Source organism: Diadema setosum, chromosome 10 (genome assembly GCF_964275005.1).
Source record: "Diadema setosum chromosome 10, eeDiaSeto1, whole genome shotgun sequence".
Lineage (NCBI taxonomy): Eukaryota > Metazoa > Echinodermata > Echinoidea > Diadematoida > Diadematidae > Diadema > Diadema setosum.
This window is the reverse complement of record NC_092694.1, coordinates 9463197-9489404: the sequence shown is the minus strand read 5'-3', so window position 1 is coordinate 9489404 and position 26208 is coordinate 9463197. Positions and strand designations below refer to the sequence as shown.

Below are 26208 nucleotides of genomic sequence, written 5' to 3'. Positions count from 1 at the left end.
TACACCGCATTTCAAAATGCAGCCTGTTTCTTGCAATCATCAGGTTATCTTTATATCCCGAATCTGTTTCATTTTTCCTATTCTTATTTTCCTTCTTTTTTTTTTTTTTTTTTTGGTCTCACGGTCCTGTTATGTCAGAGATAAAGTTCCCACTTTTATCTGCAACACACTGTCTGTCACGCTTTCGATGGTGTCATTTTCCTTGCACAAAGCACATAATTACTATTCTTCACTTCCACACTGTATTGCCTCTGTAGTTCAGTGTCTTACTTTAAAGCTTCCCAGTCATACACAACTCGTGCGGGCTGGGCCTTGACTTTACTCAGACTTAATCCTGAACTCAGCCATGATAAGTCTGTGGTCGTTTCCCAGTAAGTTGAAGAACTCATATGCTTCGGTGTTCATTACACTGTTCCTCCATTTCTTCCTTAATACAAGAATGAAGTCAATCTAGGATTTGGAAAGATGCATGTCAGACAGGTATAGGTCCACATCTCCCTATAATCTTAGGTTTGATACCTCCAGTTTGGCCTCTAGCAAAGTAGCCCTTAGCAGGCAACCACTTCTGTTGGAATGGTTGTGGTAGCACTATGAAGTGTCCTCCTTGTTCTCCTTACCAAGGTGACTTTAGGTGAGCATTGAAATTTCCCAGTCCTAACAGGATGTTGTGTGCGGGAGTAGCAGTTACGGCCCTGCACAATTCCTCCTGGAACTTCTCAGCATGCTCGATGCTGTATAATAGGGCCTGCAGCGAATACAGAGAGTCTGGGGTTTCCATCGAATGTTGCCTTCGGGATTCTCTGGGACACTGGAGTGACCTCCTTTATCATTTTGGTACCTTCCATGCTTATCACAAACCCTACTCCTCCTACTGCAGATTGTGCTTAATTCTTCACAGTTGATGTTGTGATATTTAGATGACTCCTTAGTCCAATCCTTCTTGGCAATGACGTACACGTAATATTAGTTTTTCCTTTCATGTAGAGAATTCACACACGAAATCCTCTTCACGATAATTGCTAGGATATATATATATATATATATATATATTATTATTATTATTATTATTATTATTATTATTATTATTATTGTCATCATCATCATAAGCCATTCAGCATCACAAGTGCAAAATTACATTTATAGTATATTGGAATATAATGATCCTCATCTCCGCGACTGCAAAAAACAGGGACTATAACAGAAATATCGTAATTGAATATAATATTAGTGCAAGAGATAAGTAAAACTTGTTTACCATCCCACAATTTCTGACAAAATTGACAAGATTGATTTAAAGTGTTGTAATCCGAATAAGTATTGCTATATTTTGCAGGTACATTATTTTTACGAAGGTAAAGCCTAACGACTGCGTTATCTGTCGTTTCTATGATCATGGCTATTTACTCTAACTTACATTCACCGTTGTTCACCAATAGGAACCTTTATGTATATCAGTATTTACCAAGTCATTTCTCTCCGTGTTACATGCAATAAAAGCGTGTTAGCTTTGCACATTTGGTAATTTTGATGCATGAGTTATTTAATTAGTTATCAATCTTCCTTAACTAAGATTGAAATGTGGTGTACGATGTATCTTACCTGTAATAACAGGAGAAAAGACGAGATATATGTCTCCTCTCGCTTGTTGTAGCACACTCTGGTTTCCGCTCTGGCCGCTTGGGTTGGTACAACGGAGGGATCGTGATCAACCAAAGGTCAAAATTATATTGGGGATATATGGATCTAATCGAATTTGATGGGTATAGAGTTCATGGTGTAAGCAGATTTAATTTCCACAAAAAGAAAAACAAACAGACACACAAAAACACACACACTCACACACGCACACACACACACATATAATATATATGTGTGTGTATATATATATATATATATATATATATATATATATGGATATACTAGGTGTTACAAAAAAAAAAACATTTCCCACATTTGATCCTTAATAGTTCAAAAACTACATATCAGACAAAACTAACGTTGACATGAGCAATAGCTGAATAGTGTACAATTTTGTTGGAGGTAATTTAAAAATGAAAGCATAAATCAATTTCATTAAATTCAAGATTTATCTTTAAGTGAGATTTCAGATTTTACTCTATTTTCAACCCTCGAGTTTATACAAAACCAAGGAGGTTCAAAAGAATGGAGTCACAACTGTCGTATTTAATATGATGAGAAGGTGAATACTATCGATGACCTTTGAAATTACGAAGGTTTTTTCGTTTTTGCATTAATGGACCTTCGGAATTACCAACCTTATTTCTTTTTCAGAATTACATATCTTCTGAATGAAACAAGTCTTCGTAATAGGGACGGTCGGATTAACGCCACAGGTGTTTGGATTATCGAACAATTGTTATTTTTTTTTTGTTATTTTTAAAATCTACATGTACGAAATACGTGTGTTTCAGAATATTATAAATTAATTTTCTGAATAATGAAAATGAAAAAAAAAAATAATACCTGTAAATAAAGCTATATCAGGGTGTATATGGTCAAACAATACAAACCTGAGAAATCAAAACAAAATTCAGGGATCTACACACGGCTGATACAAAATAGAAGAAGAAGAAGAAGAAGAAACCAAGACATTTCAGAAGACACAAGAAGTCATTAGCAATAGGAAAGAATATTTCAGTTATTTAATTTCCACTAGAAAAAGTCAACTTTATGATCAGTACAAACGATACTTCGAAATATAATTGTTGAAGTAAATCTAACTCAAAGCTCAAAGTGGTGTAAACCATTTGATCTTACATGAAAGCGTGAAAATTGACAAATACAAACAAAAGAGGTATCTCTGTATATATGAAATAGAACAAATGCTGAACCTACTATACCTTTACAAACATGTTTCTCAGGAAACAAAGTAACAATAAGGTTAAAGGGGCATTTCATACGATTTTCATAATTTCACATACTGTAGTACATAAATCAACAGCTCCATGTATCTTATAAACTTGTGAAATCTATTGTGGACATTGAGCACAGAAATCAATACTCTGAAAACCTAAAACAAATTACACTGAACAAAGACGATGACATAGGAACATCACATACATATCAGAAATGTAGCAATGTAATTCCATTGCAATATCACATGCAAAACAAGTTCACCTGTGTAGAATTTATGCATACCTTCTTCTTTTGTTCTGTTTCCTTTAAGACCCTGCTCATGCATTCTTGTTGTGAGGCTTCCATGTCATCATCCTTGTTCAATGTGATTTGTTACACATTTTGAAAACACTCCTATTCCTCATCCCAAACACTATGAATTCTGAAACTCTGTACCCGGTGTAACCAATTTATAGTTGTTCATAAATTATGTAAAAATTCGAAAATGATCCAAAGTTCTCCTTTAAGATTAATTCAATTCTCCATCTTTATCTGACTGAGTGTTAGGTCAGACTCGGTGGTATCAGGGCGAGGACCAAAACGACCACATAATATGAATGATAAAATTACCTTGTGTTTCCTACGATTAAAACAATGACCAATTGGAATTGAGGATAAGTAACAATTAGTGATAAAACTTTTTGTTTGAAATGAAATATATATATAATAATATGAATATATATATAATAATATGAATATATATGATAAGATAAATAATAATAATAATAATAATAATAATAATAATAATAATAATAACAATGGTAATAATAATCCTCTTATGTTTGTATTTGTCAATTCTTACGTTTTTATGCAATATCAAACGGTTTACACCACTCTCGGGAATTCCTTTTTACAATTGTTATTCTAGATTTTATTCTGGAGTATAACGCACAGTTGTGTTGAGGTGAATATGTTATTTTCCATCTGATTTATTTTGGCTTGGTTCGAACTTCTGTGTCTACCTCCTGACTGTAAACTGAGTCACCAATGTCGCTCTTCACTTCAGTGCCATTGGTCTCCAAGCCGTTGGACTCGACTCGAACTATTTCGATGTTTGCCTCCCCGCATATTATATACAACGCATCTGTACAACCCGACCAGTATAAGGGGTTCGATATAGATGAAAAATGTGTAGAGAATCGGGTAGATAAGCATATCAAGGAAGAGAGGCGAATCGGCGAAGGAGAGAACGGTTAAGGTCCAACCAAGTCCAACGTTCTGCGAGCCAGTCTGGAAGGCGATAGCACGGCACTTGGCGTGAGGCTGCCGGAGCAAGAGGGCGAACCCGTAGCCTATGGCGAAGCCCAGGGCGGGAAGAAGGATGGAACACAAACCACAGTCCCCATCCAGCTTTGTAGAAAGAGGGATTCAGAAGTATGGCGACGGAAATGGACGAGATGCTTGTAAGGACCATTAAACTCAAGGATATCTGATGTAAATGAGGAAACGATCGTTTCTTCCGTTAGTACATGTATTAGTCAATGCGTCTATAGCAGGATCTTTAGTAGCCTTTTGATGATTATGTTTTCGTCAAAAGGACTTGGACTGTATCCTTTTTTTTTTTTGGTTACTTGTTCTTTACTGTTCTACTCTCATGCTATCATAGGTAAGTTAGAATACAAATGTTCTAATGGTCACATCTTCATCCCCAACACTTATGTTGTGTTTCCTACATTCTTATGTCTGGTGTTTTCATGTGTGGTATGCTTGTGCCTCCGGAAATTTCTACCATGAACAATTTTACCTCGGTTATATATCATTTATCAAACTTTTCATTACACCCAAGATTTTTCATGTCTAAATTAAAAAGGGACAAAACATAAAGTGATTTACTTAAATTTGAAAATGCAGCTCTACATAAAACAACTCTTCAAAGGTTCTTCATTTCTGAAAAGCTTGCTGATTTAAAGTCTTAGAAAACAATAACACTGCCATGTCTTGTCAATATTAAGAAATAGTTTCATTTTCTCGTACAGTTTCTAATGAAACTTTGCTTTCTCTCTCTCTCTCCATCTCTCTGTCCATCTCTCTCTCTGATGTTTTTCCGTAGGTAGAATAGGACGAGTATCGCCCTTTCAAGGTTATAAAGGTGTCCCGTATGTGATATTTGATGATCTTTAATGTAGTAAATTGCGCGATGTAGTTTATCAACGGACATAAACTTAGGTGAGAGTACGTACAATTCTTTTTTGCATTGGATCCAAATTCTACTTGATAGTGTGCTATAGAATCACGTATTTTGTTTAAGAAGTCTAGACATATACCCTCTGACTTACATGTGAAATCCAAGTCGTCCATTCCTTCTTCCACCAGTTCAAGAATATTCCGAAGGAAACCGGATCAAAATAGTGATGAGGGTTGTAAAAATATCAAGGTCTGGAATCACCGCTGACTCACTGGTCCACATCCGGCTGTAGATAAAAAGATTTAGAGGCATCATCCCTAAGGCGGCGGCTCTGGAAACTGTTGTATAAGTATAAGTATAAATAGAAGTATAAGTATAAATATAAATATAAGTAAAAGTATAAGTATAAGTATAAGCATAAGTATAAGTACAGGAATAAGTATAAGTGTAGGTTTTACAATAGTTTTCGCCATCCACAATAACATATTTCGGCCCTACGATGTAGAATAGTCTGCCACATGACATTACGCACGTGTTTCTACGTTTTCATTCCAGAGAAAACATAAATAGTGTATTGTGAAATTATACATAAATATATAAATGCAATTGTGCATTTCAGCAATAAAACCCCTTATTATTGGTGCCGGTTTGCATTTGAATATTTGTGTGTGTGTGTGTGTGTGTGTGTGTGTGTGTTTTGTTTTATTTTGTTTTTGCTATAATTGTTACCTGTTACTAGGGTGAAGCGTTGACAAGTCAATGGTCTTTGCTTCTTTCTCTTACACTCTGTATTGCATTTGATTGCCATGTTGTTTGGTATTGTTCTTTCTTTTTTTTTTTTACTCGGCAAGTTTTGTAAATAGTGGAAGTAAGATGAAATTAAATGAAATGGAATGAAACTAGACAGCAGCTTTAATGTCAAGCTTTCAGATTTATCGTCCGACGTCAGGGAAATGAGATCTTTCATAATCGTCCTTCTCTTGTCTGATTAAAAAAGTTGCTTCGTCTTGAAATGCAGATGTCATTATCATCTTTTAAAAGCAGAAAAAAAAATCTTCTTACCTTCGAAAATTTAAAAGCGTTCTATTAGCATCCTCATTTGAAAATATGGTTATTAATTTACAGGTACTTTTTAAGTTAGTGGTGGTACGCCAGACTTTAAAACTTCTTCAGGCTTGATCTTTCCTTAAAAATTGTGACATATGTATACATAGCATAGCTGCCAGTCCTGAAGAAGCCAGAAATGAGAACGCGATGTCGCTTCCAATCAACAAAATAAATTAATAAAATATATTATGTCAACAAACCGTTTCTTTAATGTCCTTAAAATCAATGGTCACGCCCATGGACAGCATCGCCATCACCAGAGCGGAAGTGGCCAAAATCTGTGACACCAGCCGCTGAGATTCACGCCACCATTCGGAATGTTCGGAGGACCAATAGTGGTACCATTACCGGTAATGTTTGGCGTTGTTGTAGACGGCAGAGTCGACTCGGTGACTAAGGTCACTGTCACACCCGTAGCATTTCCTCCGAAATCATACTGCATACCAGAGAAGCCTCAATAGGAAGGACATACACATAACAGAGCTTGAAGGCTCCACCAACGCCATTATTATCAATAATTTCTCTTGAAGAATATAATTACCAATTTGATCCTATCAACGTAAGGGGGCGCGATTTTTTGAAATGTTTAAACTAAACTAAACCAAACTAAACTAAACTAAACTAAACTAGAATAGACTAAACTAAACTGAAACTAAATCAAAATACGATAAAATAAAATTCCACCAAAGGGATATAAAATCAAAATATATATGTGAATTGAGTGAGTGCAGCAACATTTATAGCAAAACATAGCAGTGAATTTTGAGAAAAATCTTACAGTTCTTTCAAAAGTTTATGAAGTTTCAAAGATTTTGACGCAGCAATTGCTAGATGAGAAGACTACAACATTTCTGACGTCATGTATGAAAAATAAAACATGTGGACAATTAATATAAAGAGAATAATACTACATCTAGTTTGTCATGAAGATGATACATTCCGTCGACTTGTCTGGGACATAAGCCTATGTTAAGGGAAGTATATGTTCGCCTTATTGCAGTGAATGTTTTTTTTTTTTTTTTTTTTTTGCTGTTTAGTCTTATTTACTCAACAACTTTATAGAGGCGATGTATAACAACTGTATAGATCGGCTCTGGTCACTTTAGCATTAGTGGTATTCTTTTTTTTTTTTAATCTAAGCCACTCGGCATCTAATCGTGCACAGTATTGCTTCTCATAGTTTCAGGATTTATGATTATATGAAGAGTTTGTTCGCAAAAACCGATAAGTCCATTTTTGCCAAATGGAGATATTTGCGATTAAAGGTCAAGAAAAATAAAGAGAATAATAAGAAAATTTCTGGTTCGACTGACCATAACTTCAAAAATGTACCTTTATATGTAGTGATCAATATATCATTTAAATGTATTATTTTGTACTCTATGACGGAGACCGTACTTATCGGTTTTTGCAAACAAACTCTTCATATCTTATTGGACGCATAATAGGAAGGCTTAAATAGAATTTCTATTTTTTACTTAAAACGGTCCTTAAGTTAACTTGCGTGTTTAAATTTCAGTGTAGTATTATCCATTAACGCGATTTCAAATTATTTACCAGGTACTGAACTGTGACAAGAAGATAAAAGAAAAAAAAATACAAATGAATATAATATATCTCAAGAGATAAGTACAGATAAAGGGAAAGTAAGCTGTTTGCCCATCATCGCACAGTGTCTCACAAGACTGACAAGATTGATTTCAAGTGTTGTAATACGAATTTGCGTTGCTGCTATTCACTTTAAAGCTGAGAGACGTTTTACCAAGGTAAAAAATGAAGGCTGTGTTTAAAGCGATCGTATAGTTTTGGTCGAGACCTAATTTCAGGTTTTTAGCATTTTTTGTGAGATAATGAGAAACCTCGTATGAAAAAACATGTAATTCCATGAGGAATTCAACGTTTATTTGATGAAAATTGGTATTGAAATGGCTGAAATATCCAAAAACAGAGCGATTCTAATAAAGTATGGGACCCACCTTTTATTACGATCGCTTTTTTTTTAAAACTTTGTTTTTGGATGTTTCAGTTATTCCAAACCCGATTTTCATCAAATAAACTTTGAATTCCTTTTAAAATAGTATGCTCTGTACTATTTCATAAGTGTTTTCTCGGTATCTCGCAAAAAGTTAAAGGCCCAATTCTCATCTTCACCAATACTGCCCTTTTCCTTTAATATCTGGCGTCTCTCTTGTCATGGATTTTTGTCCTTTACATACACCCTCGGGGCACCTTCAGAGAACTCACGTAGATCATTATTTATCATGTCATTTCACTTCTGGTAACAAGCACGCGGCTATTTTGACATGTTTTCTATTTGATATGAGAGAAAAGTGATATAATATATATGATCTTTAATTGATATTGGATTGAAAGATGATGCAAGATGAAACTTACCTTTAAAAAGTTGAACAAAAGAGAGGATTGAATTTCTCAGCTTATGACTTGATGGAGTTGTAAGTACATCACATTGTGTTAGCACTGTCGTTGCAGCTCGTAATTAGATTGTACCATATTATTTTATATTCGGGTTATGACATGGATCTTTTTTTTTTTATTACTAAACTGAGTAGAAGTAGAGTTCAAAGAGTTCAAACATCGCACACATGCACGCACTCTTTTATTCGTCTATTTACGCCTGTGGAAAGTATCGTACACATATTGACGTCATCAAGTGAGTGGCTGAAGTCTAGACGAATTCTGAGGCCACGAGTGAGGGATAATCGACACACTTTACAGCCTTTCTAGAAAAATTTAATTTTTTCAAAATGTTAGACTAAAAACATACAAATTCGTATTCATTACAACTTCTTGTCTTGGTTTATAACAAAAGTGGCCTGGTAAAAAGTTAATGAATAGGAGCTTTGGAAGACCTCTTACATATTATATTGATACCCACGATAACTTTATTAGATGTCCCTACCATTAGTAACCAATCAGCTGTGCGTATGGACAATTGTTACCATGGGAACTTCAAACTATTGCAATGCTTACGACCTGGAACCATCTTTCTGAAGTGGATCCTAGGCTACTTGGCAATCTTACCAAAACCATCATTGCTGTGCTTAAAGGAGAGGTTCAACTTTTCAGCACTTGTCCAGCATACATGTTGATTATTTTGGTTGAATTTGTTTTGGGGACTAGAGCAAATCTCAGCCCTGCCAGAATCATTATTATACAACGCCATCGGTATTGCATCGACTTATAAACCTTTGGTCACCAGGGAAGTGGCGGGTCAAACATCAAACAAAATATTAACCTTAACGCTCCTGTTTTCCATAGAGTATATCGGTTTATTGCTGTCAGAATATGCTTTCCTGACATGCTTTCTAATTTGAGAAAAGTATGATTTGATATTAAAGAAATCATCATTCAATTGGATTGAAAGATGATGAAAGATGAATTCTAACCTTTAGAAAAAGTCGAACAAAGGAATGGGTAGAATTTCTCTGATGGCTCGATGCATCACACTATATTGTGTCAGCTGTGGTCTTTGGGTTGGCACAGCAGGTTCCTGATCTATTGCAGTTCGTAATCAGATTGTACCTTTTTTATATTCGGGTTATGACATGTTCCTTTTTTATTACTGAACTGAGTAGAAGTAGAGTTCAAAGAGTTCAAACAACAAACACACACACACGCACACACACACACACACCCTCTTTTGATCCAATCGGCGATCGCTGTAGAACGAAACCAATTGCAGCCGCTGCTCCGTGTAACAGTTTGCCTGCTAAATATAAAATGACAAGTGTGAAGACAATAGACATTGTCATATTTTACGGGTCATCATCACGTTTTGTTCTAATCTCTGTTTTTTTTTTTGGATAAATTTTTGTATTTCAGCTTACAAAACATGGAATTCTTTTCATTTTTTACTTATTAAATCTTATAGAGTGACGGCCTTATAGATAACGATTTATACCAACAAAGTGAGGACTTGAAAAAATACTCTAAATTAGTACGCGCGAGTGAGCCAAAATTAGTATATTTCCGCATCGTCATCACGTTTTGTTCATATTTTCTTTTGGATAAATATTTGACGAGAGAGCGCAGCGAGCGAATAGATTTCCTTTTTTTTTTGTATTTCAGCTTACAAAACATGGAATTTTTTTTTTTTTTTTTTTTTTTTTTTTGCTTATTAAGTCTTGCAATTCTAATCAAGATATAGTGAGGGCCTTATAGATAATGATTTATACCAACAAACTTAGGACTTGAAAAATACTCTAAATTAGTACGAGCGAGTGAGCAGAAATTTGTATATTTCCTCGTCATCATTACGTTTTGTTCTTATCTTGTTTGATTTGGGTTTTTTTTTCCGCATCCCCCCCCCCCCCCATGTTCGAAACCGTTGGCGCCCTCTTTTGATCCAATCGGCGATCGCTTCAGAAGGAATGAAATTGCAGCGGCTGCTCCGTGTTGCCTGCGTAATATAAAATGACATGTGTGAACACAATAGACATTGTCATTTTGTCCGCGACATCATCATTTTGCTCTTATCTTCTTTTTTTATCGAAATTTTGGCGAGCGAGCGCAGCGAGCGAGCCGAAAATGTTTGTATATCAGCTTACAAAACATGGAATTCTTGTGTGAACACAATAAACATTGTCATTTTGTCCGCGTCATCATGTTTTGTTTTTATCTTGTTTATTTTGGTTTTCTGCACCCTCCCTCCCCATCCATTCTCCCTCCCCCCGTCCGGGCGAGGTTGTTTGTTTGTTGTTGCCTCCATTGCCCCCCCCCCCCCGATACGCCACTGCATTAGATTTTATTCATTCAGAGATTAATCGGTTACAGCACGTTATTCCGAAGGTTCGTTATTCCGAAGGCTCTTTATTCCTAAGATTCGTTATTCCGAAGGTTCATTGTTCCAAATTTCATTTTCGGATTAACAAATCTTCGGAGTGACGAACCTTCGGAATAACGCCACAAATTTTCGGATTAACGAACCCTTTTCATTTTCGGATTAACGAACCTGTAGGTATAGGGAATTTGCGTGTTTCGGATTAACGACCCTTCGGAATAACGAACCTTCGGAATAGCGAACCTTCGGAATAACGAACAGCACCCGATTAAAAATTTCTACTTTGAAGGAAAAAAATGTGCGTATAAACTGTTTGCAAATAGAGTAAAATTGAAAAAAAAAAGATAAAAGGTTAGAATAAGGTTCTTTTATTTGAATATTCGTTAATCCGAAATTGAAAACAAGTTCATAATTACGGGGGTTCGTTACTACCAATTTTCCTGTATAATCCGAAAATTAAACATATTCGTTATTCCTAGGGTTCGTAAGTTCGAAACTTAAATAGATTCCTTAATCAGAAAAATGAAAAAAAAAAGGTGCGTTCCGTCGAACCATCGGGTTACGGAATAACGCTACTAACGTTCGGCTAAACAAACCCGTTTTCATTTTGGGATTAACGGACATCTACGTTTAAGAAATTTGTGTGTCTCGGATCTGATAACGCACCATTTTTTTTTTCTTCTTGTTAACCGGTCTTGTAGGAATTACAAACGCTAACTTATTTCACGCCCGAAAATCATGTTATTTTGGCAAGCTTGCTAATTTCGAAGAAGAAATGATCATTTATCAGTATTTAATGAATTTTATTCAAAGTTATGTAGTATCTTACCTTAGTAGAACAAGAGAACACACAGGTTTCCTCTTACGCGGTGTAAACATCCTATTTCAGTTCGGGCCACCGGGTAGGTACAGCTGATCGCGATAAACTCCAGGGCAAAATTATATTGTTTTATTTTTATACTTGATTTGATTTGATTTGATTTGATTTGATTTTATTGGTTCCTGCATTATATCATTGCTCATGCAGATACATAAACATATATCATATACATTAATGGTACCATACATATAAATGGATATACATGAACACTAATTGCTGACAAAATGAGTTTTTTCATTACCTTCAGAATATACAGCAATACATTTCTTCATTGCCTGTACATAAATGTCCAACAGAACAGTGATGCAATGAATAACGCAGAAGGGCTACAGCTTAAGCATTGCTTGATTTGCATGCAGCCCTCGTACATAATACATAACACATAGGAAAACAGGGAAGGGATGACTTGCATAGAGATAGGGATAGGAGAAAGGAGAGAGGAGAGGTCTGTCTGCTTTCACTATTACACAAAGTTAGAACACCTGGATCTCTGAAGAGCAAAGCATGGCAAAGTATTTTCTCACCGAGGTACAGGTGAACAGTTACAGGTCATGGTCGGTTACATAACATTACGCAATAAATTCAGAACAACGATAATTCCACGAGGGAATCTCATATACAATACAATTGCAATGACATTATAAGATCACTGATATCCAGAGAGCAGCATTGTCTTTACAGCTTTCTTGAAAGAATACATGGACTTTAAAGTTCGAATTTCTGAAGGAAGAGAGTTCCAAATATCAGGTCCAGTGTGTCTGATAGATTTCAGAGCCATCACTGTTTTAGGATTTTGTAGATGAAATTTATCAGATTGCCTTGTGGGATAAGAATGTATATCCTTGTTTAAATGAAATAATGAGAAAAAAGAAGATGGCAACTGACCGTTATACAAACGAAACATAAAAAGTGAATTTTGCAAAAAATTAATATCATTTACCTTTAGTGTTTTTAATTCTACGAACAAAGGATCTGAATGGTCCCGATAACCTGAATTGGTGCATATACGTATAGCTTTCTTTTGCAGAAGCAATATACTGTCAATGTGACTTTTCGCAGTTGCCCAAACAATGTTACAATATGAGATGTTCGATAATATCAAGGAATTATAAAGCATAAATAAAATATTCTTTGGGACATAATACTTAAGCTTACAGAGTATACCAACGTTACGAGACACTTTATCTGAGATATATTGCACATGAGCATTCCATTTCAAATTTTCATTGATATATATTCCAAGGAATTTGACACTTTCTTTTTGTTCCAATAATATACCATCCACCATAATATTCAAATGGTGCATTTCATTTTTATGCTTCTTATTGTGAAAATGAATAAAATTTGTCTTTTTTAAGTTGAGTGACAATCTATTGCTCTTAAACCATGTAGATAATTTCGGCAATTCAGTATTAAGAGTTCTTAAAAGCGACTGAAAATCAGAATTGGAACAAAATACATTGGTGTCATCAGCGAACAGAATATATTGCAGTAACTTAGAAGAATTTGTGATATCATTTATATACACTAGAAATAGTAGTGGTCCCAATATGGATCCTTGTGGGACGCCACAATGTATAGGTAAAACTTCAGAATTTACCGATTCATAGTATACATATTGCTGTCTATTCGATAAGTAATCATCAAACCATTCCAGTGGAATGCCACGAACTCCATAACAATGTAATTTGCGTAAAAGGATAGTGTGGTCAAGAGTGTCGAATGCCTTGCTTAGGTCCATGAACACACCAATAACATGTTTTTGTTCAGCTAAGGCAGTCGACACTCTGTCATACAACTGGGCGAGTGCCATATCAGTAGAATGAAATTTCCTGAAAACATATTGGTCTTGGTTCAGTACATCATTTTGTAACAAAAAATCATACAGTCTGTTATAAACGAGTCTTTCTATGACTTTAGAAAGACTAGGAAGAATAGAGATAGGTCGGTAATTCGAAACAAAAGAAGAGTCATCTTTTTTGTATATTGGAATAACTTTTGCAATTTTACATGCGTTCGGAAATACACCAGTTGACAACGACAAATTACAAATATGTACTAAAGGTGTCAGTATACTCCCAACAATTTGTTTTAAAAGAGACGTGCTCATTTCATCATGACCACATGTATGACTTGATTTTAGGGAATGCACGATATCAAGGATCTCACTAAAATCTGTTGGTTTGAAAAATAATGAATTATCGTTTGACGTGCCCAAGTACTGCGAGAAATCTGTCTGTGTATGATCAATCTTAGAAGCCTGACTAGGACCTACATTAACAAAGTACTCATTAAAACAACATGCTACATCTTTAGGATTACAAAACGTTTGTCCATTATTCGTAATTTGAGATGTTGACACCTTCTTTTGCTTACCAATGACGTCATTAATAACCTTCCAGGTGGCTGACATATTTCCAGTAGCATTTACAAAAGCTTCCGTATAATACATTCTGCGGGAGAGCCTAATAATCTGTGTAAGTTTATTTCTATATAATTTATATCGATTAACATTATCTTTATCAGGATACCGTAAACTACTTTTATATAAAGCATTTCTTTTCTTAATGGAACGAAAAATTCCCTTTGTTATCCACGGATTTTTGATTTTTTTATTGTTTTTCTTTTCAATTGTGGGGATATGTTTGTCAAAATAAGAAAGGAATATATTCCAGAAGGTGTCATAAGCACTGTTTGGGTCTGCAGAAAGCAATACATCATCCCACGTTTCCGTAATTAAATCATCGTTCAGTAATGATATATTTTCTAGTGTGAATTTCCGCTTTTTCTTACGTTGTTTTTGCTTAACATAAGAATTCTGTGTGTCGCCACAAATGAAAAATATAGGTAAATGGTCAGAAATATCACTATACAAAAGACCAGATTTCGAATAATCTGTGTCAATATTCGTAAAAATATTATCGATCAACGTTGATGAGTTGACCGTAATTCTCGAGGGCTTATCAATTGTAATATTACAAAAATTTGCTTGCAAAATATTGCAAAATTTATTTCTAAGAATATGTTCTTCTCTCGAGAGATCAATGTTAAAATCACCCATAATATATACATCTTTGTTTTCTTGATTAATCAGCTCTAATAAGACATCAAAACTATCCAAAAATGAATTACTATCTGTATGAGGGGGCCTGTATATTACACAAAGTATTATGTTTTTTCTATTATACATATTAATTTCCACACATGTGCAATCAAATTCATTTCCATTGTACATCAAATCAGGCCGTTCTTTACACGATAACGTGTGTGATAGGAACAGGGCGACTCCGCCTCCTCGTCCGCATTTTCTATCAGAACGGACAACAGAATATCCATCAATGTTATATAAAGGGGGAGATTTGTCGTTAAGCCATGTTTCGGTGATACCAATTTCATATTTATCGTAGACAATAATAATTGCATATTTTCATAATTTCTTAACAGGCTGCGGGCATTGACATGTAATAAACTGAAAGAATGCTCATTATTAATAAATTCTGAATTGAACTCGTCAGGTAAATAATACCGACATTGGACATTTTTATGTGAATATGAATTAATTTCATCCATATTTAAAACAAGAACAACACATGGACCATGACATGTTCGTGAACATTTGCATAAGAATTGATGAAAGCAGACAAGAAGAGATGGAAAGAATATAGCAAGTCATACAGAGAATAGATTATTTACAAATTACTCTCGTGAGTAGTAGCCGCATCGGACAATTGAGATCTCACAACATAGATCGTTGCTATATCAACTCTCCCTGCAGACAATATACATCAGAAGTCAGATTGTATCTTTGGAAATATTCTATATACACAATTTCATCATACACAATGTGATATTTGATATAAATTTAACTATAAACTCATAATATGTACATAATCGCGGTATAGACTTAGAGATTGACAGAGAAAGGAAGGCAGAGAGGTGGATAATCGGGGAAAGATAGAAGTAGACATAAAGAACATGATTATGACATAATGAATGAGTTATTGAGAAGGAATACAGAAGTCATACCGAAGTGATCTAACAGGAGGAGAGGAAGTTGTGCGGGACTCCTGTTTGGTTCCTCCATTTCCCAGCAAAGAAGCGAAGCTTCACGCCGTTCTTGTACAGCTCCTGAACGGCTGCGGACCACTTCCTCTTCTCAGTCAGATCGTCAGCAGTGAGGTCATCTTTCATGAAGTACGCTTCCTTTGCGAGCTTCAGGCGCTGATTCTTCATGATGTCGACTTTCTCACGGTACGACAGGGTTTTGAAGAGGATGTGCCTGGGCCGATCCTTGGTTGCTTTTCCATCACGGTGCGCTCGTTCTACCTTGATGTTAATCCCAAACTTCTCCTTCGCGATTTTCTCGACGAGAGCTGGGCAATCCTCGTCGCCGGTGGTGGACTCGGGAATACCCACGATGCGGATGTTGTTGCGCCGTGAGAACCTTTCGCTCTTGTTGATTGCCGAGTTGTGCTTCTCCACTTCCAATCGCAGGGCACCAACCTCCTTTTCCAGCTCGCCCATTCTTTTCTCTAGCTGTTGATTCCTGGTCTGCACCTCCGTCACTCTCCTGCTCTCAAACTCGATCGCCTGTCCCAGGTGTGTCTCCACCTGTTTGATGTTCTCTATTAAGGATTCCACAGCTTTCTTTATCATCCGCTCGAAGTTCTTTGTTGCTTCGTGGAAGTAGCTGGCAATTCCTTCAGGTGAAGTTACGTCAGCTCCTTTGTCATGCAAATCTCTTGATATGTCGGGCACGTCAATGGTATCGGATGCCAAGGGTGCTGCCGCTGCTGCTGCAGTGGTCTCGGGATGGTTGCTTACCCGGGGTGGGCTGGCGGGCTTAGTTGTGGAGGCCCGTCTTCTTGATAGCGGCGTAGAGTTCTTTGGAGAAGGAAGAGTGGCGCCACGGTTTTCCACCCCAAAATCACTCTTCCTATCGTGCTTTGCCTTCCTTGGCAGCACCTTCCTTGTCTGGGTACTCATTATGATAAGCTGATATAGCAGGAGGTGTCAATATCAGTATCCAAAGATAGATATCCAAATGAGATTCGGGAGAGGTGATAAGGTGACGTGTTACTCGCAGCTGGCGGCCATTTGAATCCTGGGGTTATTTATATGGATCTATTCTGTACAAAATCGGGTGGGAGTAGAGTTTGAAGTGTAAGCAAATATATGATTTCTGCAAGAAACAACAAGGCCCTGACACAAAATTCTACACTCATTTTTTGTTTCCTTTGGTCTTATTGGTTACCATTATTGATAGCTGGTACCAAAATGATCACATATTTGGGACACACCTAACAAAAGTAACCATTTCTTTCCTGTGGACTTCTAAAATAAATACATTCCCCTCGTATATAAAATATTCCCCTCGTTTTTTAACACGCAAATCCCAGTAGGGATACCCCTCTTGTCCCTGCTGGTACGCAAAACGAAGAGAATACAACTTTGTAGAAACACAGCTAGATGTCTGATACAGCTATTTTAATTAGAAAAGAAAATTTTCCATTTGAGGGCCTGTATAGCGTTAAAATGTCGTTATTCGAGGCCATCCTACGAGACCGACAACCACAAGTCATACAGCCTATAAGTTCGACATTGAAGAAAAATCCATGACGTGTGCAGGCGCGGTGGAGCACCCCAATTACCTCGCAGAAATCCATCGGCAGCCGAGCCTCATTTGCATAAAGTAAACAACATGTACTCGCGTAGTTGAGAAACAGTAAACAACTTCTCAAGCTAATAACAATTTAAGGAAACCTATTTTCGGATTAAAATTGAGTTAGTTTGAATTTGAAAACATGTCCGAATATGCACATATAACATATCAAAGGATTTGACAATGATAAAATGTGAAATTTAAGCGAAAACCTGGCGAGCAAAATTACCAAAAATATGCCTCCAAACCGCCATTCGAACAAAGTACACCGAAATTTATTTATCTGCTTGCATTTTAAATGTCATACCGTAATATTCCCGGCCATGGTTGTGTCGGAAAAAACAGAAGGTGATGTCAAAAATGACACGAACGCAAAGCGTACAGGTCGGTCCCATGTATATATAATCGCGTGACTGTAGCGTTGCATGTCACAGCACACACAACGCTTTGCTGCATGCAGCGTGCGCGGCAGCAGCTCAGCAGTCACCGCCGTGCGACACTCAGCAAAATTGACTGCGTCACATGCAAACCAACAATGAGCAAGAAATCCTGAATCTCACGTACCACGCATGCCCAATATTACGGGAAAAGAAATGACGTCATTTTCAATTGTTTCGCTTACTACAATTTTCTATTCCAAACCCTGTAGAAACATGTTGATTTCTCAAAAAGTACAGGTGGAACCAAGCGAAAACTTTCACCATACATGGATTGAGGCCTGATAAACTTATGTTGCCAATTTCGGACACATTGGAGCCCGGCCATAGTCCAGTCGGAAAAAAACAGAGAGCATGTTTTGCGAGAGGTGATTTTCAAAACGCTTTAATATCTCAAGTTCTAGTGCAGCAAATTTCATAATTTGTTCATCAAAAGAAAGGTTTTAAAAAACTTAGATAGTGTGGGAAGTTTGAGTTTACTAGCGGCACGCATAGCGGCACAAGGAGAAGGTAAAGATTTGACTTTTTCATGCACACAGTTTCGGGCAGCCGTGGATGCCCGTTGGAAATTCAAATAGAACGGGGCGATAATGAGATGCAAATTGGGGTGCTCCACCACGCCTGTGTGTTACAGAGCCCATAAGTCGTACAACCTATTAGTTCGACACTAGGTAAAAACAGCCGACGAGGTCGACACTACAACATGGGGGCTTCAGGTGGCCTTCTGAAATTCTTCCTAGGGAGATATTTCTTTTTATTAAAGTCAGGATTGTTTCCTAAAGTGGTATTCTAAAAATCTTCGTCCTAAATTCTTCCTAAGTGTCTTCTTGTGTGTATTCTAGAATGCACTTAGGAAAGAATTTTAGGAAGACTTTTAGGAAAGCCCCACTCCTGTCCTAAATACATTGTTAAGATATAGCTGTAAGCTGCAAAAACATCGTGATAGGGGCTTGTCATTCACTGCACGCAACATGTACTTTGATGCGCGAAATGTGCATGAGAAAGGGGACATGCCGCGAACACGTGTATTTAACGCTACGTCATTATTACAATTTTCATTGGTTGGTTCCTTATGATACGGCATTTCATATATTGGCTTGAGAAAGAACGTGGGCGGGGATAAGGATTGCCTAATTTTCATTTGAGAAGTTCCTTGGAAGAAATTTCAGAATACCAATTCTCTCTCTCCTATACAGGCACTTTCTAACTGTCTGACTCAGGAAGAAACTCTTAGGGTGTCAATCTCGTGTGCCTTATTTGCTTAATGTCGAACTCATGGGTTGTATGACTCGTGGGCTTCAATATGACTCGTGGGTTTCGAACTCGTGATATGCAGCCGGTAATTCTAGGCAGTTTATTCATCCGAAAAAAAAAATAAAGAAACAAACTGAGATTAAAATACAATTTCCAGACAACATCTTTTTTCTTCCCCATACGAAGGCGTTTTAGCCACATGATCAGTGTAGCTTGAACAATTTTGTCTTTTTCATAACGTCTCTTGCCTATTGCAATTCCTTGAGCAATATGCAAAATCTCTCCAGTGTGTCAAAAAAAAAAAACAACCAACATCGTAAACGGCTTATTAACGTGATGCTGGTTTTCCATACGAATTATGATAGTGACAACGTATTTATGGGGAAATTTATTTGTTCGATGGTGCAATGTGTCATCATCCTTTTAGAACGCCATCTTCAAAATCAGCTACAGATCGGTTAGGAAAACTCGACAACACGTCTTCATAACAATGATTAAAATCTCACTTATGAGTGTCTCTGTTCAATGAACTTTGAAACATCTTTTTTTTTTTATTATTATTAGGCAAACCTCAGCGGGCTCTACAAATACAATTTTTACAACCCTATCGGCATGCATTCCCTTTATATAAACCTTAGTCAGAAGTGTCGTTGATGGTCAAACATCAAACAAAATAATTTACATTTCTAATGTTTATTGTATTCCTTCAGAGTTCCAGCACCGCTTTCAGAATATGCAAGGATGGGTACAAATTATGTCTGTGACACTCACTGTGAGTAGGGTACGAGTAACACTTGGAATTATTAAAAAGTTAATTCTGTGTGGACTGATTCAGTACAAGAATATAAACATCATGGAAGATGGAGGAGATTCACAAGTTTCAGTACCTATCGAGAAGACTACAATTTATTCTATCACAGCAGGACGACGACATAAAGAGAATTTTAAAAGGGAATTCTACAAGGTCTAATTTTCTACAAAAAGGTAGACGTTCATCATACTTCTTATAGAAGCATACCAAAGCCAAGTGCCCTTTGGTTTGCTAGATATCTATTTATGGTGAATTCTTTAATACATCTTCTCAATATTGCTGTCCATTTTTTAGACATCACGAACTGTTGTAATCCTTTTAACACCCAGCGATGGCTAAAAATTTTTCTGTGTCAGGGACTTTGGACAGTCTGTACACCGCCAAAAGTTTTTTTCTGAACCAATTCAAACTCAAAAAGCAGAAGCAGTTTTAAGTATTTCTCTTGCCGATATTGACCATAATGTCATAAAAAAAAATCCGTTACCGCCATTTGATTTGTTTGATGTTTGATACGATACAGGAAGAGAAAGCGTAGTGTTTCTTCTTCTTTTTTTCGTGTATACCTTCCATTGTGGTTGTTTGCATACCAAACAAACTTTTTGCGCGACATTGATAACGACGAAGATAAAAAAATTATTATCCTTTCAAGTGTCATAAAATCACACCTAGCAAATTAAATGCACAGCCGTATTTAAATATCTGTAACAAGTTACATGGCATGCAAAGCAGATTCATTTTACTCAAAATTTGCAATCATTCACTAGATATTGTTGCATGCCAGTCGCAAGTTACACCTGTCTGTAGAAGTGTCCACGCAAGTTCAACACAAGAAAATGAATATACATATATATTTCGAAGTTCTTTATAATAGTAGAATGATGAAATTTCAACCCAAATATATGTTACCAATAAAGAAACAGGGAAAAGAGTTCCCAGCTTCTAAGAATCTACGGAATAAAGCACCTCAGTCCATTTTCGCGTTAAGGAACCTTCGGAATAACAAGTATCACTAGTAAATACAGCAATATGGTCTACCAATACAAAAGTGAGAAAAAAAAAGTCACCGCTCACCGACATGCGAGAAAGATACTTTAAAAGACAGAAAAATTTACTAGCAACAAAAAAGTACATTTTGATTTGTAATAGAATTACCAACTGCACAAAGTTAACTTTATGTACACTTCATAAATCTGCCGATTACGAATATAATCGATCCTCCAAAGTACGTTTAAATTATTTTTTCTTCAATAGTGTAGCAATAGTGTTATTAGCGACCCTTCGTCTAGTCGTAATCATTCCCAAGATTTGAATTCAATGAAACTCAAACTCCCAAGAGTGTGAAACATGTTGACTCTTCTTGAAGGCGTGAAAGCTGACAATATTGAATACACGCAAATGAAAAAAAAAAGTAATTCCACATACATGATACCATGGAACATCCCATGAACCTGAAAAACACATTTGTCTTGAAACAGTGAAAAAAATCAATAAGGTTGATGGTGATCAAAATTATTCTTATATCTGACTAAGCGTCATATAAAATCTATCAGGGCATGGGCTAAAATAACCATATGGTGTAAATTTAATTTTGTTAACTTCGAGTAGAAGAGGAATGATCTCACTCGAAATAATATTATGTTACAACAATCATTGAAGATTGATGTTCAAATCAAACAAACCAAAACAAATATATGTTGTATAATGTATAGAATATATTCTTGTATACTGACAGGAATATTTCATCCAAAGCATTACTGTCGGGTGTTCATTACTAAGTATCAGGATCAAACATATTCCTATTTTTGAAGTGCATTTCATTTTTCAACTGATTTATTTGGCGTGTTTCCAACTTCTGTGTCCACCTCCTGACTGTAAGCTGAGTCACTAATGTCGCCTTTTATTTCACTGCCATTGGCCTCCAAGCCCTTGGACTCGACTCGAACTATTTCAATGTTGTCTCCAGTATCCTCCTCTTTGCCTCTCCGCATATATACAACGCATCTGTACAACCCGACCAGTACAAGGGGTTCAAGATGGATAAAGAATGTGTAGAGAATTGGGTAGAAGAGCATATCTAGGAAGAGTGGTGAATCGACAAAGGAGAGTAGTGTCAAGGTCCAGGCAAGTCCCACGTTCTGGGAGCCGGTCTCGAAGGCGATAGCACGGCACTTGGCGTGAGGCTGTCTGAGCAAGAGGGCGAACCCGTAGCCTATGGCGAAGCCCAGGGCAGGAAGAATAATGGAACACAGCCACAGTCCCCACCCGGCTTTGTGGAAAGAGGGATTGAGAAGTATGCTGACGGCAAGGGATCCGATAGTTGCAATAACCGCTAGAGTCAAGGATATCTGATGTAAGTGAGAAAACGTATGAACAAACAGATCAATTGATATTGATATCTTTTTTAATCAATCGAGCCCGGGCAATCATTGCAGCCGTTTCGATAGCAGAATTATCAATAACCATTTAATGATTATGCATTCGTCAAGATGATACTGCAATTTATTTTCCCATTTTCTTTGATATTTTTGTCTACCATTATCAACGAGTCGCAATCGAACGATCACATGATCATCACAGTCATAAATCAATCCAAAGCATTTATGCTGTAGGACCTGGCGCTTCTGACATTTTTATGTTTGGATTTTCAACTCTGGCATGTTTATATACCCCTGACATTTCTGCCGTTTACCTAACCTGGGATATTTCCACTGAATTCTAACAATGTCCAATATTTTGATACCTGATTTAAAAAATTACAAAATGTGATAATTTTCTTATGACTAAAATAAAGATAGATAAAACAAATGAAGACTGGAAATCATCTTGCCTGAGAGTTTTTGTAATTCAATTTTGTAAAGGAGCTAATTTTCTATTAAGCAAATACATGTACTAAAAAAGAAAATTGGACCTATACACTCTGACTCACTCGTGAAATCCATGTTGTCCAGGCCTCTTTCCACCAGTGCAGGAACATTCCAAAGGAAACTGGGATCAAGATAGTGATGAGGGTTGTAAAAATATCAAGGTAAGGGATCACCGCTGACTCACTGGTCCACACTCGAGAGTAGATAAAGAGATTAAGAGGCATCATCCCTATGGCGGCAGCTGTGGAAACCGTTGTCATGGAAACACTGAAATGAGAGGGAGAGAAACAAATGTGATTGTTATTCGTTCATTCGGTTTAGAATAACAATAGTGTCTCGTACTTTACGCGTGAGAGCATGCCTCAAGAGTTAAAATTGTGTCCATAATATAAAGTGGTGAAGATCATTTTCTTTTCGTTACGTTTGTTTCAGTGATGATTGATTTATCTGTTGCAAAAGGGGTGCGGAAGAAGGTATCAATGATAATGGAAGTTGAACTTAAAATTGCAGCCTGGAAATTAAACAGCGATAGAGAAAGAAAACAAATATTATATCAGACAGGGATTTAACTACAACAAGTGTCTTCAGAAAGACATTTTAGAAAACATGTGCAGCAATATATTAGAGGAAAGGGGAAGGAAAAAAAATGTTACCTAAGACACACGTCCCCATTCGTCCAGTACGTAAAAACATTAGAAAGGGTACCACCTGGGCAGCATGCCAGTATGAGGACCGATAGGGCGCCGGCCACTTCAAGTTTCAAGGCCAGGCTGAGGCAGAACCCGATGAGAGGCATCAGTATAAACTGTGACGCCATGCCGATGAAAAATCCGGCGGGATGACGAAACTGTGCACGAAAAGAAAAAGAGAAAAAGGTGTTAATAAAGCGAGACCGCAGCCCTCATGTCAGGCTTTCAGTTCAGCCCTTATAGGGCAATTAAATTTTTCATAATTGTCTTTGACTTGTCTGATACATATCTTTCCTTCGACCATGAAAATAGATGTCATGATCATCTTTAAAATGTCAGCCGTCCCATTATTCCACATACTTTCAAAGTTTCTAAATTTCTGTTAATGTCGAAAGTTGAAAATATGGAATTGATTTGCTTTTTGTGTGTTTTTCATCTTAAACTGATAAATTATATTTTGAATTCATAATGGTATGCCTCCCTTTAAAACTTCCACAGTCTTTTGTTCATCAACATGCATGTAGGTTTTGTTCCCTTCATGAATTATTGAGAAGTGAATAGAAGATATTAGTTTTAAAAAAAAGACAAACGAATGTTACATAATGTCCACAAACCGTTTCTTTAAGGTGCTTAAAGTCAATGGTCACGCCCATTGACAGCATCATCAGCACCAATGCTGAAGTGGCCAAAATCTGTGACGCCAATGTTAGATTCACTCCACCATCATTTGGAGGGTTAGCAGTGGTGTCATTTCCAGTAATATTTGGCATTGTCGTAGACGGCACAGTCGACCCGGTGATCCAGATAACAGTCACGTCCGTAGCATACTGCCCGTATTCCATATTGTGCAGGAGGAAAGACGCAGCAGTGATATTCCCAAGCTCTGATTGCCTAAATAGGAAGAGTATCTAAAAGACACAGCGCACAGGATCATAGCAGCCTCATCATTTTCTAACAAACGAAATGGAAATTGTCAAGAATCCATCAGCGTAAAGGGGCAGGATTACAATGAACTGCACAAATAAAAAAGGTCACCATTCAAAGTCATCACACTAATAAACCATACTAGCTGAGATTATTTTCTTTACTTAATATTATATATGTTATTTTTTCTCATAACCGGGAAAGGCAAGGCTCATAAAAGACTTTCATACACACATTGGAAACTTACGGAATTTCAAAACAAATAATGAAGGTGTTACTTTGGACACATCACATCTGCTTTGTTGGATGGAGTTCAAGAATCGTGACAAAACAGATGAGACTGCTGCCTGCCTTATTTTCAACGCTATTAGCATTTTTCCCCCCTGTCTTACACACTCTGGATTGAGTTATTTTGTGTTTTTGTTTCAGTAGCTATTCATCGCTGAACATTTTTTTTTATGAGGTATCCGCTCAATGTCAGATGTCAGACACTGCTAACAAGATAAGCTGATAAGATAGAATAATAAAAAAAGTAATAATTCGTGAGACTGTATTTCAATCTAGTCGTAACAAAAAACAAATCGCCTTCTTAAAGGGATGCCGCTCGTTTCATGAATCAGGGCACCTGAAAGTACCCCATCAACCAACAGGACTATAATACAAATATTCCCATGTTCCCCATATTTTGGTAATAATTGTAACTACGAGGTTTCATTTCTCGCTGTGTCACATTCCATAACATCCATCTTTTGTGAACACTTTCCTCCCTAACGCTAACCTAAACTGTATGTGTGTATCAAGTTTCACTTCCTTTGACTCGTTTTACCAGTTTCGTAACTATACAAGCTCTGCTTTTTAACAGTGCCATCCATTTCCATGTAGCCTACTTGTCTTGATATTTGTATAAAATTGTATAATGTATAATTTTTTATTGCATTGTTGTGTCATTTGTAAAGTGTAATCAAAAGTTGTAATTGTATATTTTAGAAATGAAATAAACGGAACTTTCACCAGTTCTCATAGTGTCATTGGATTGCCGTAGGCTCCCAAAAGGCAGCTACCTAATACTCCTTTGTTTCATAACGTTGTAAGGGGGCTAGGAGAGGACGAACGGCAGCCGATTATACCAGGTGACCTTTACAAAAAGTAGTTTGCCATGATTGCAATTTGCAATTTGCATCTGATTCGTTCGGTTGGATGTTGTGACTTGCAGTTGTCTTTGAAGAGCTTTATAAAATGGTGCCCAAGAGCTAGCTGTACGAAATCAATCTCATCTTTATCTTTGTTGAGAAAACGTGGGACCTGACGGTATTAGAACTTTCTCCTTTATCGTATTAACTGGCAGCTAACATTATAAGTTGCCTCTTAATTCAAATCATGTTAATAGTTAGGTCTATGTCCATACAATGAATGTTTTTTAACTTCTAAGCTAACTTCAATGATAAGTTCGTGCCCCCTAAACTACGAACTAGAATCAAACTTGATAATTAAACCACAGAACGTGATGTTTTCACGATGACCACCAGCACGAGGGGCACTGTATTTACATTCAGAAAGATGACCCGAAAGCTAAAGGGACTGGGCAATCACGGAGAGGTCACGCTTACTTCGAGTTCGTTTATCTTGTCCACACAATGCTTTCCAATGCGGCTCGTGGATAGAGCAGATACCCGCATGATTCAGGCCCCTGTTTTATGAAGAGCAATAATTGATTATATACTTGATTTTTATGGTAAGT

General features: G+C 36.7%; 1 protein-coding gene across 1 annotated transcript; it reads right to left on the bottom strand.

The window, feature by feature from the left end:
• Nucleotides 1–21807: 21807 nt before the first annotated feature.
• Nucleotides 21808–24388, bottom strand: LOC140233729 (ileal sodium/bile acid cotransporter-like). Its single transcript, XM_072313829.1, has 4 exons — nt 24161–24388; nt 23511–23704; nt 22920–23124; nt 21808–22338 (listed from the first exon to the last, which is right to left on the bottom strand). Exons 1-4 carry the CDS (start codon nt 24386–24388, stop codon nt 21808–21810), a joined length of 1158 nt encoding a protein of 385 aa, XP_072169930.1.
• Nucleotides 24389–26208: the final 1820 nt, after the last annotated feature.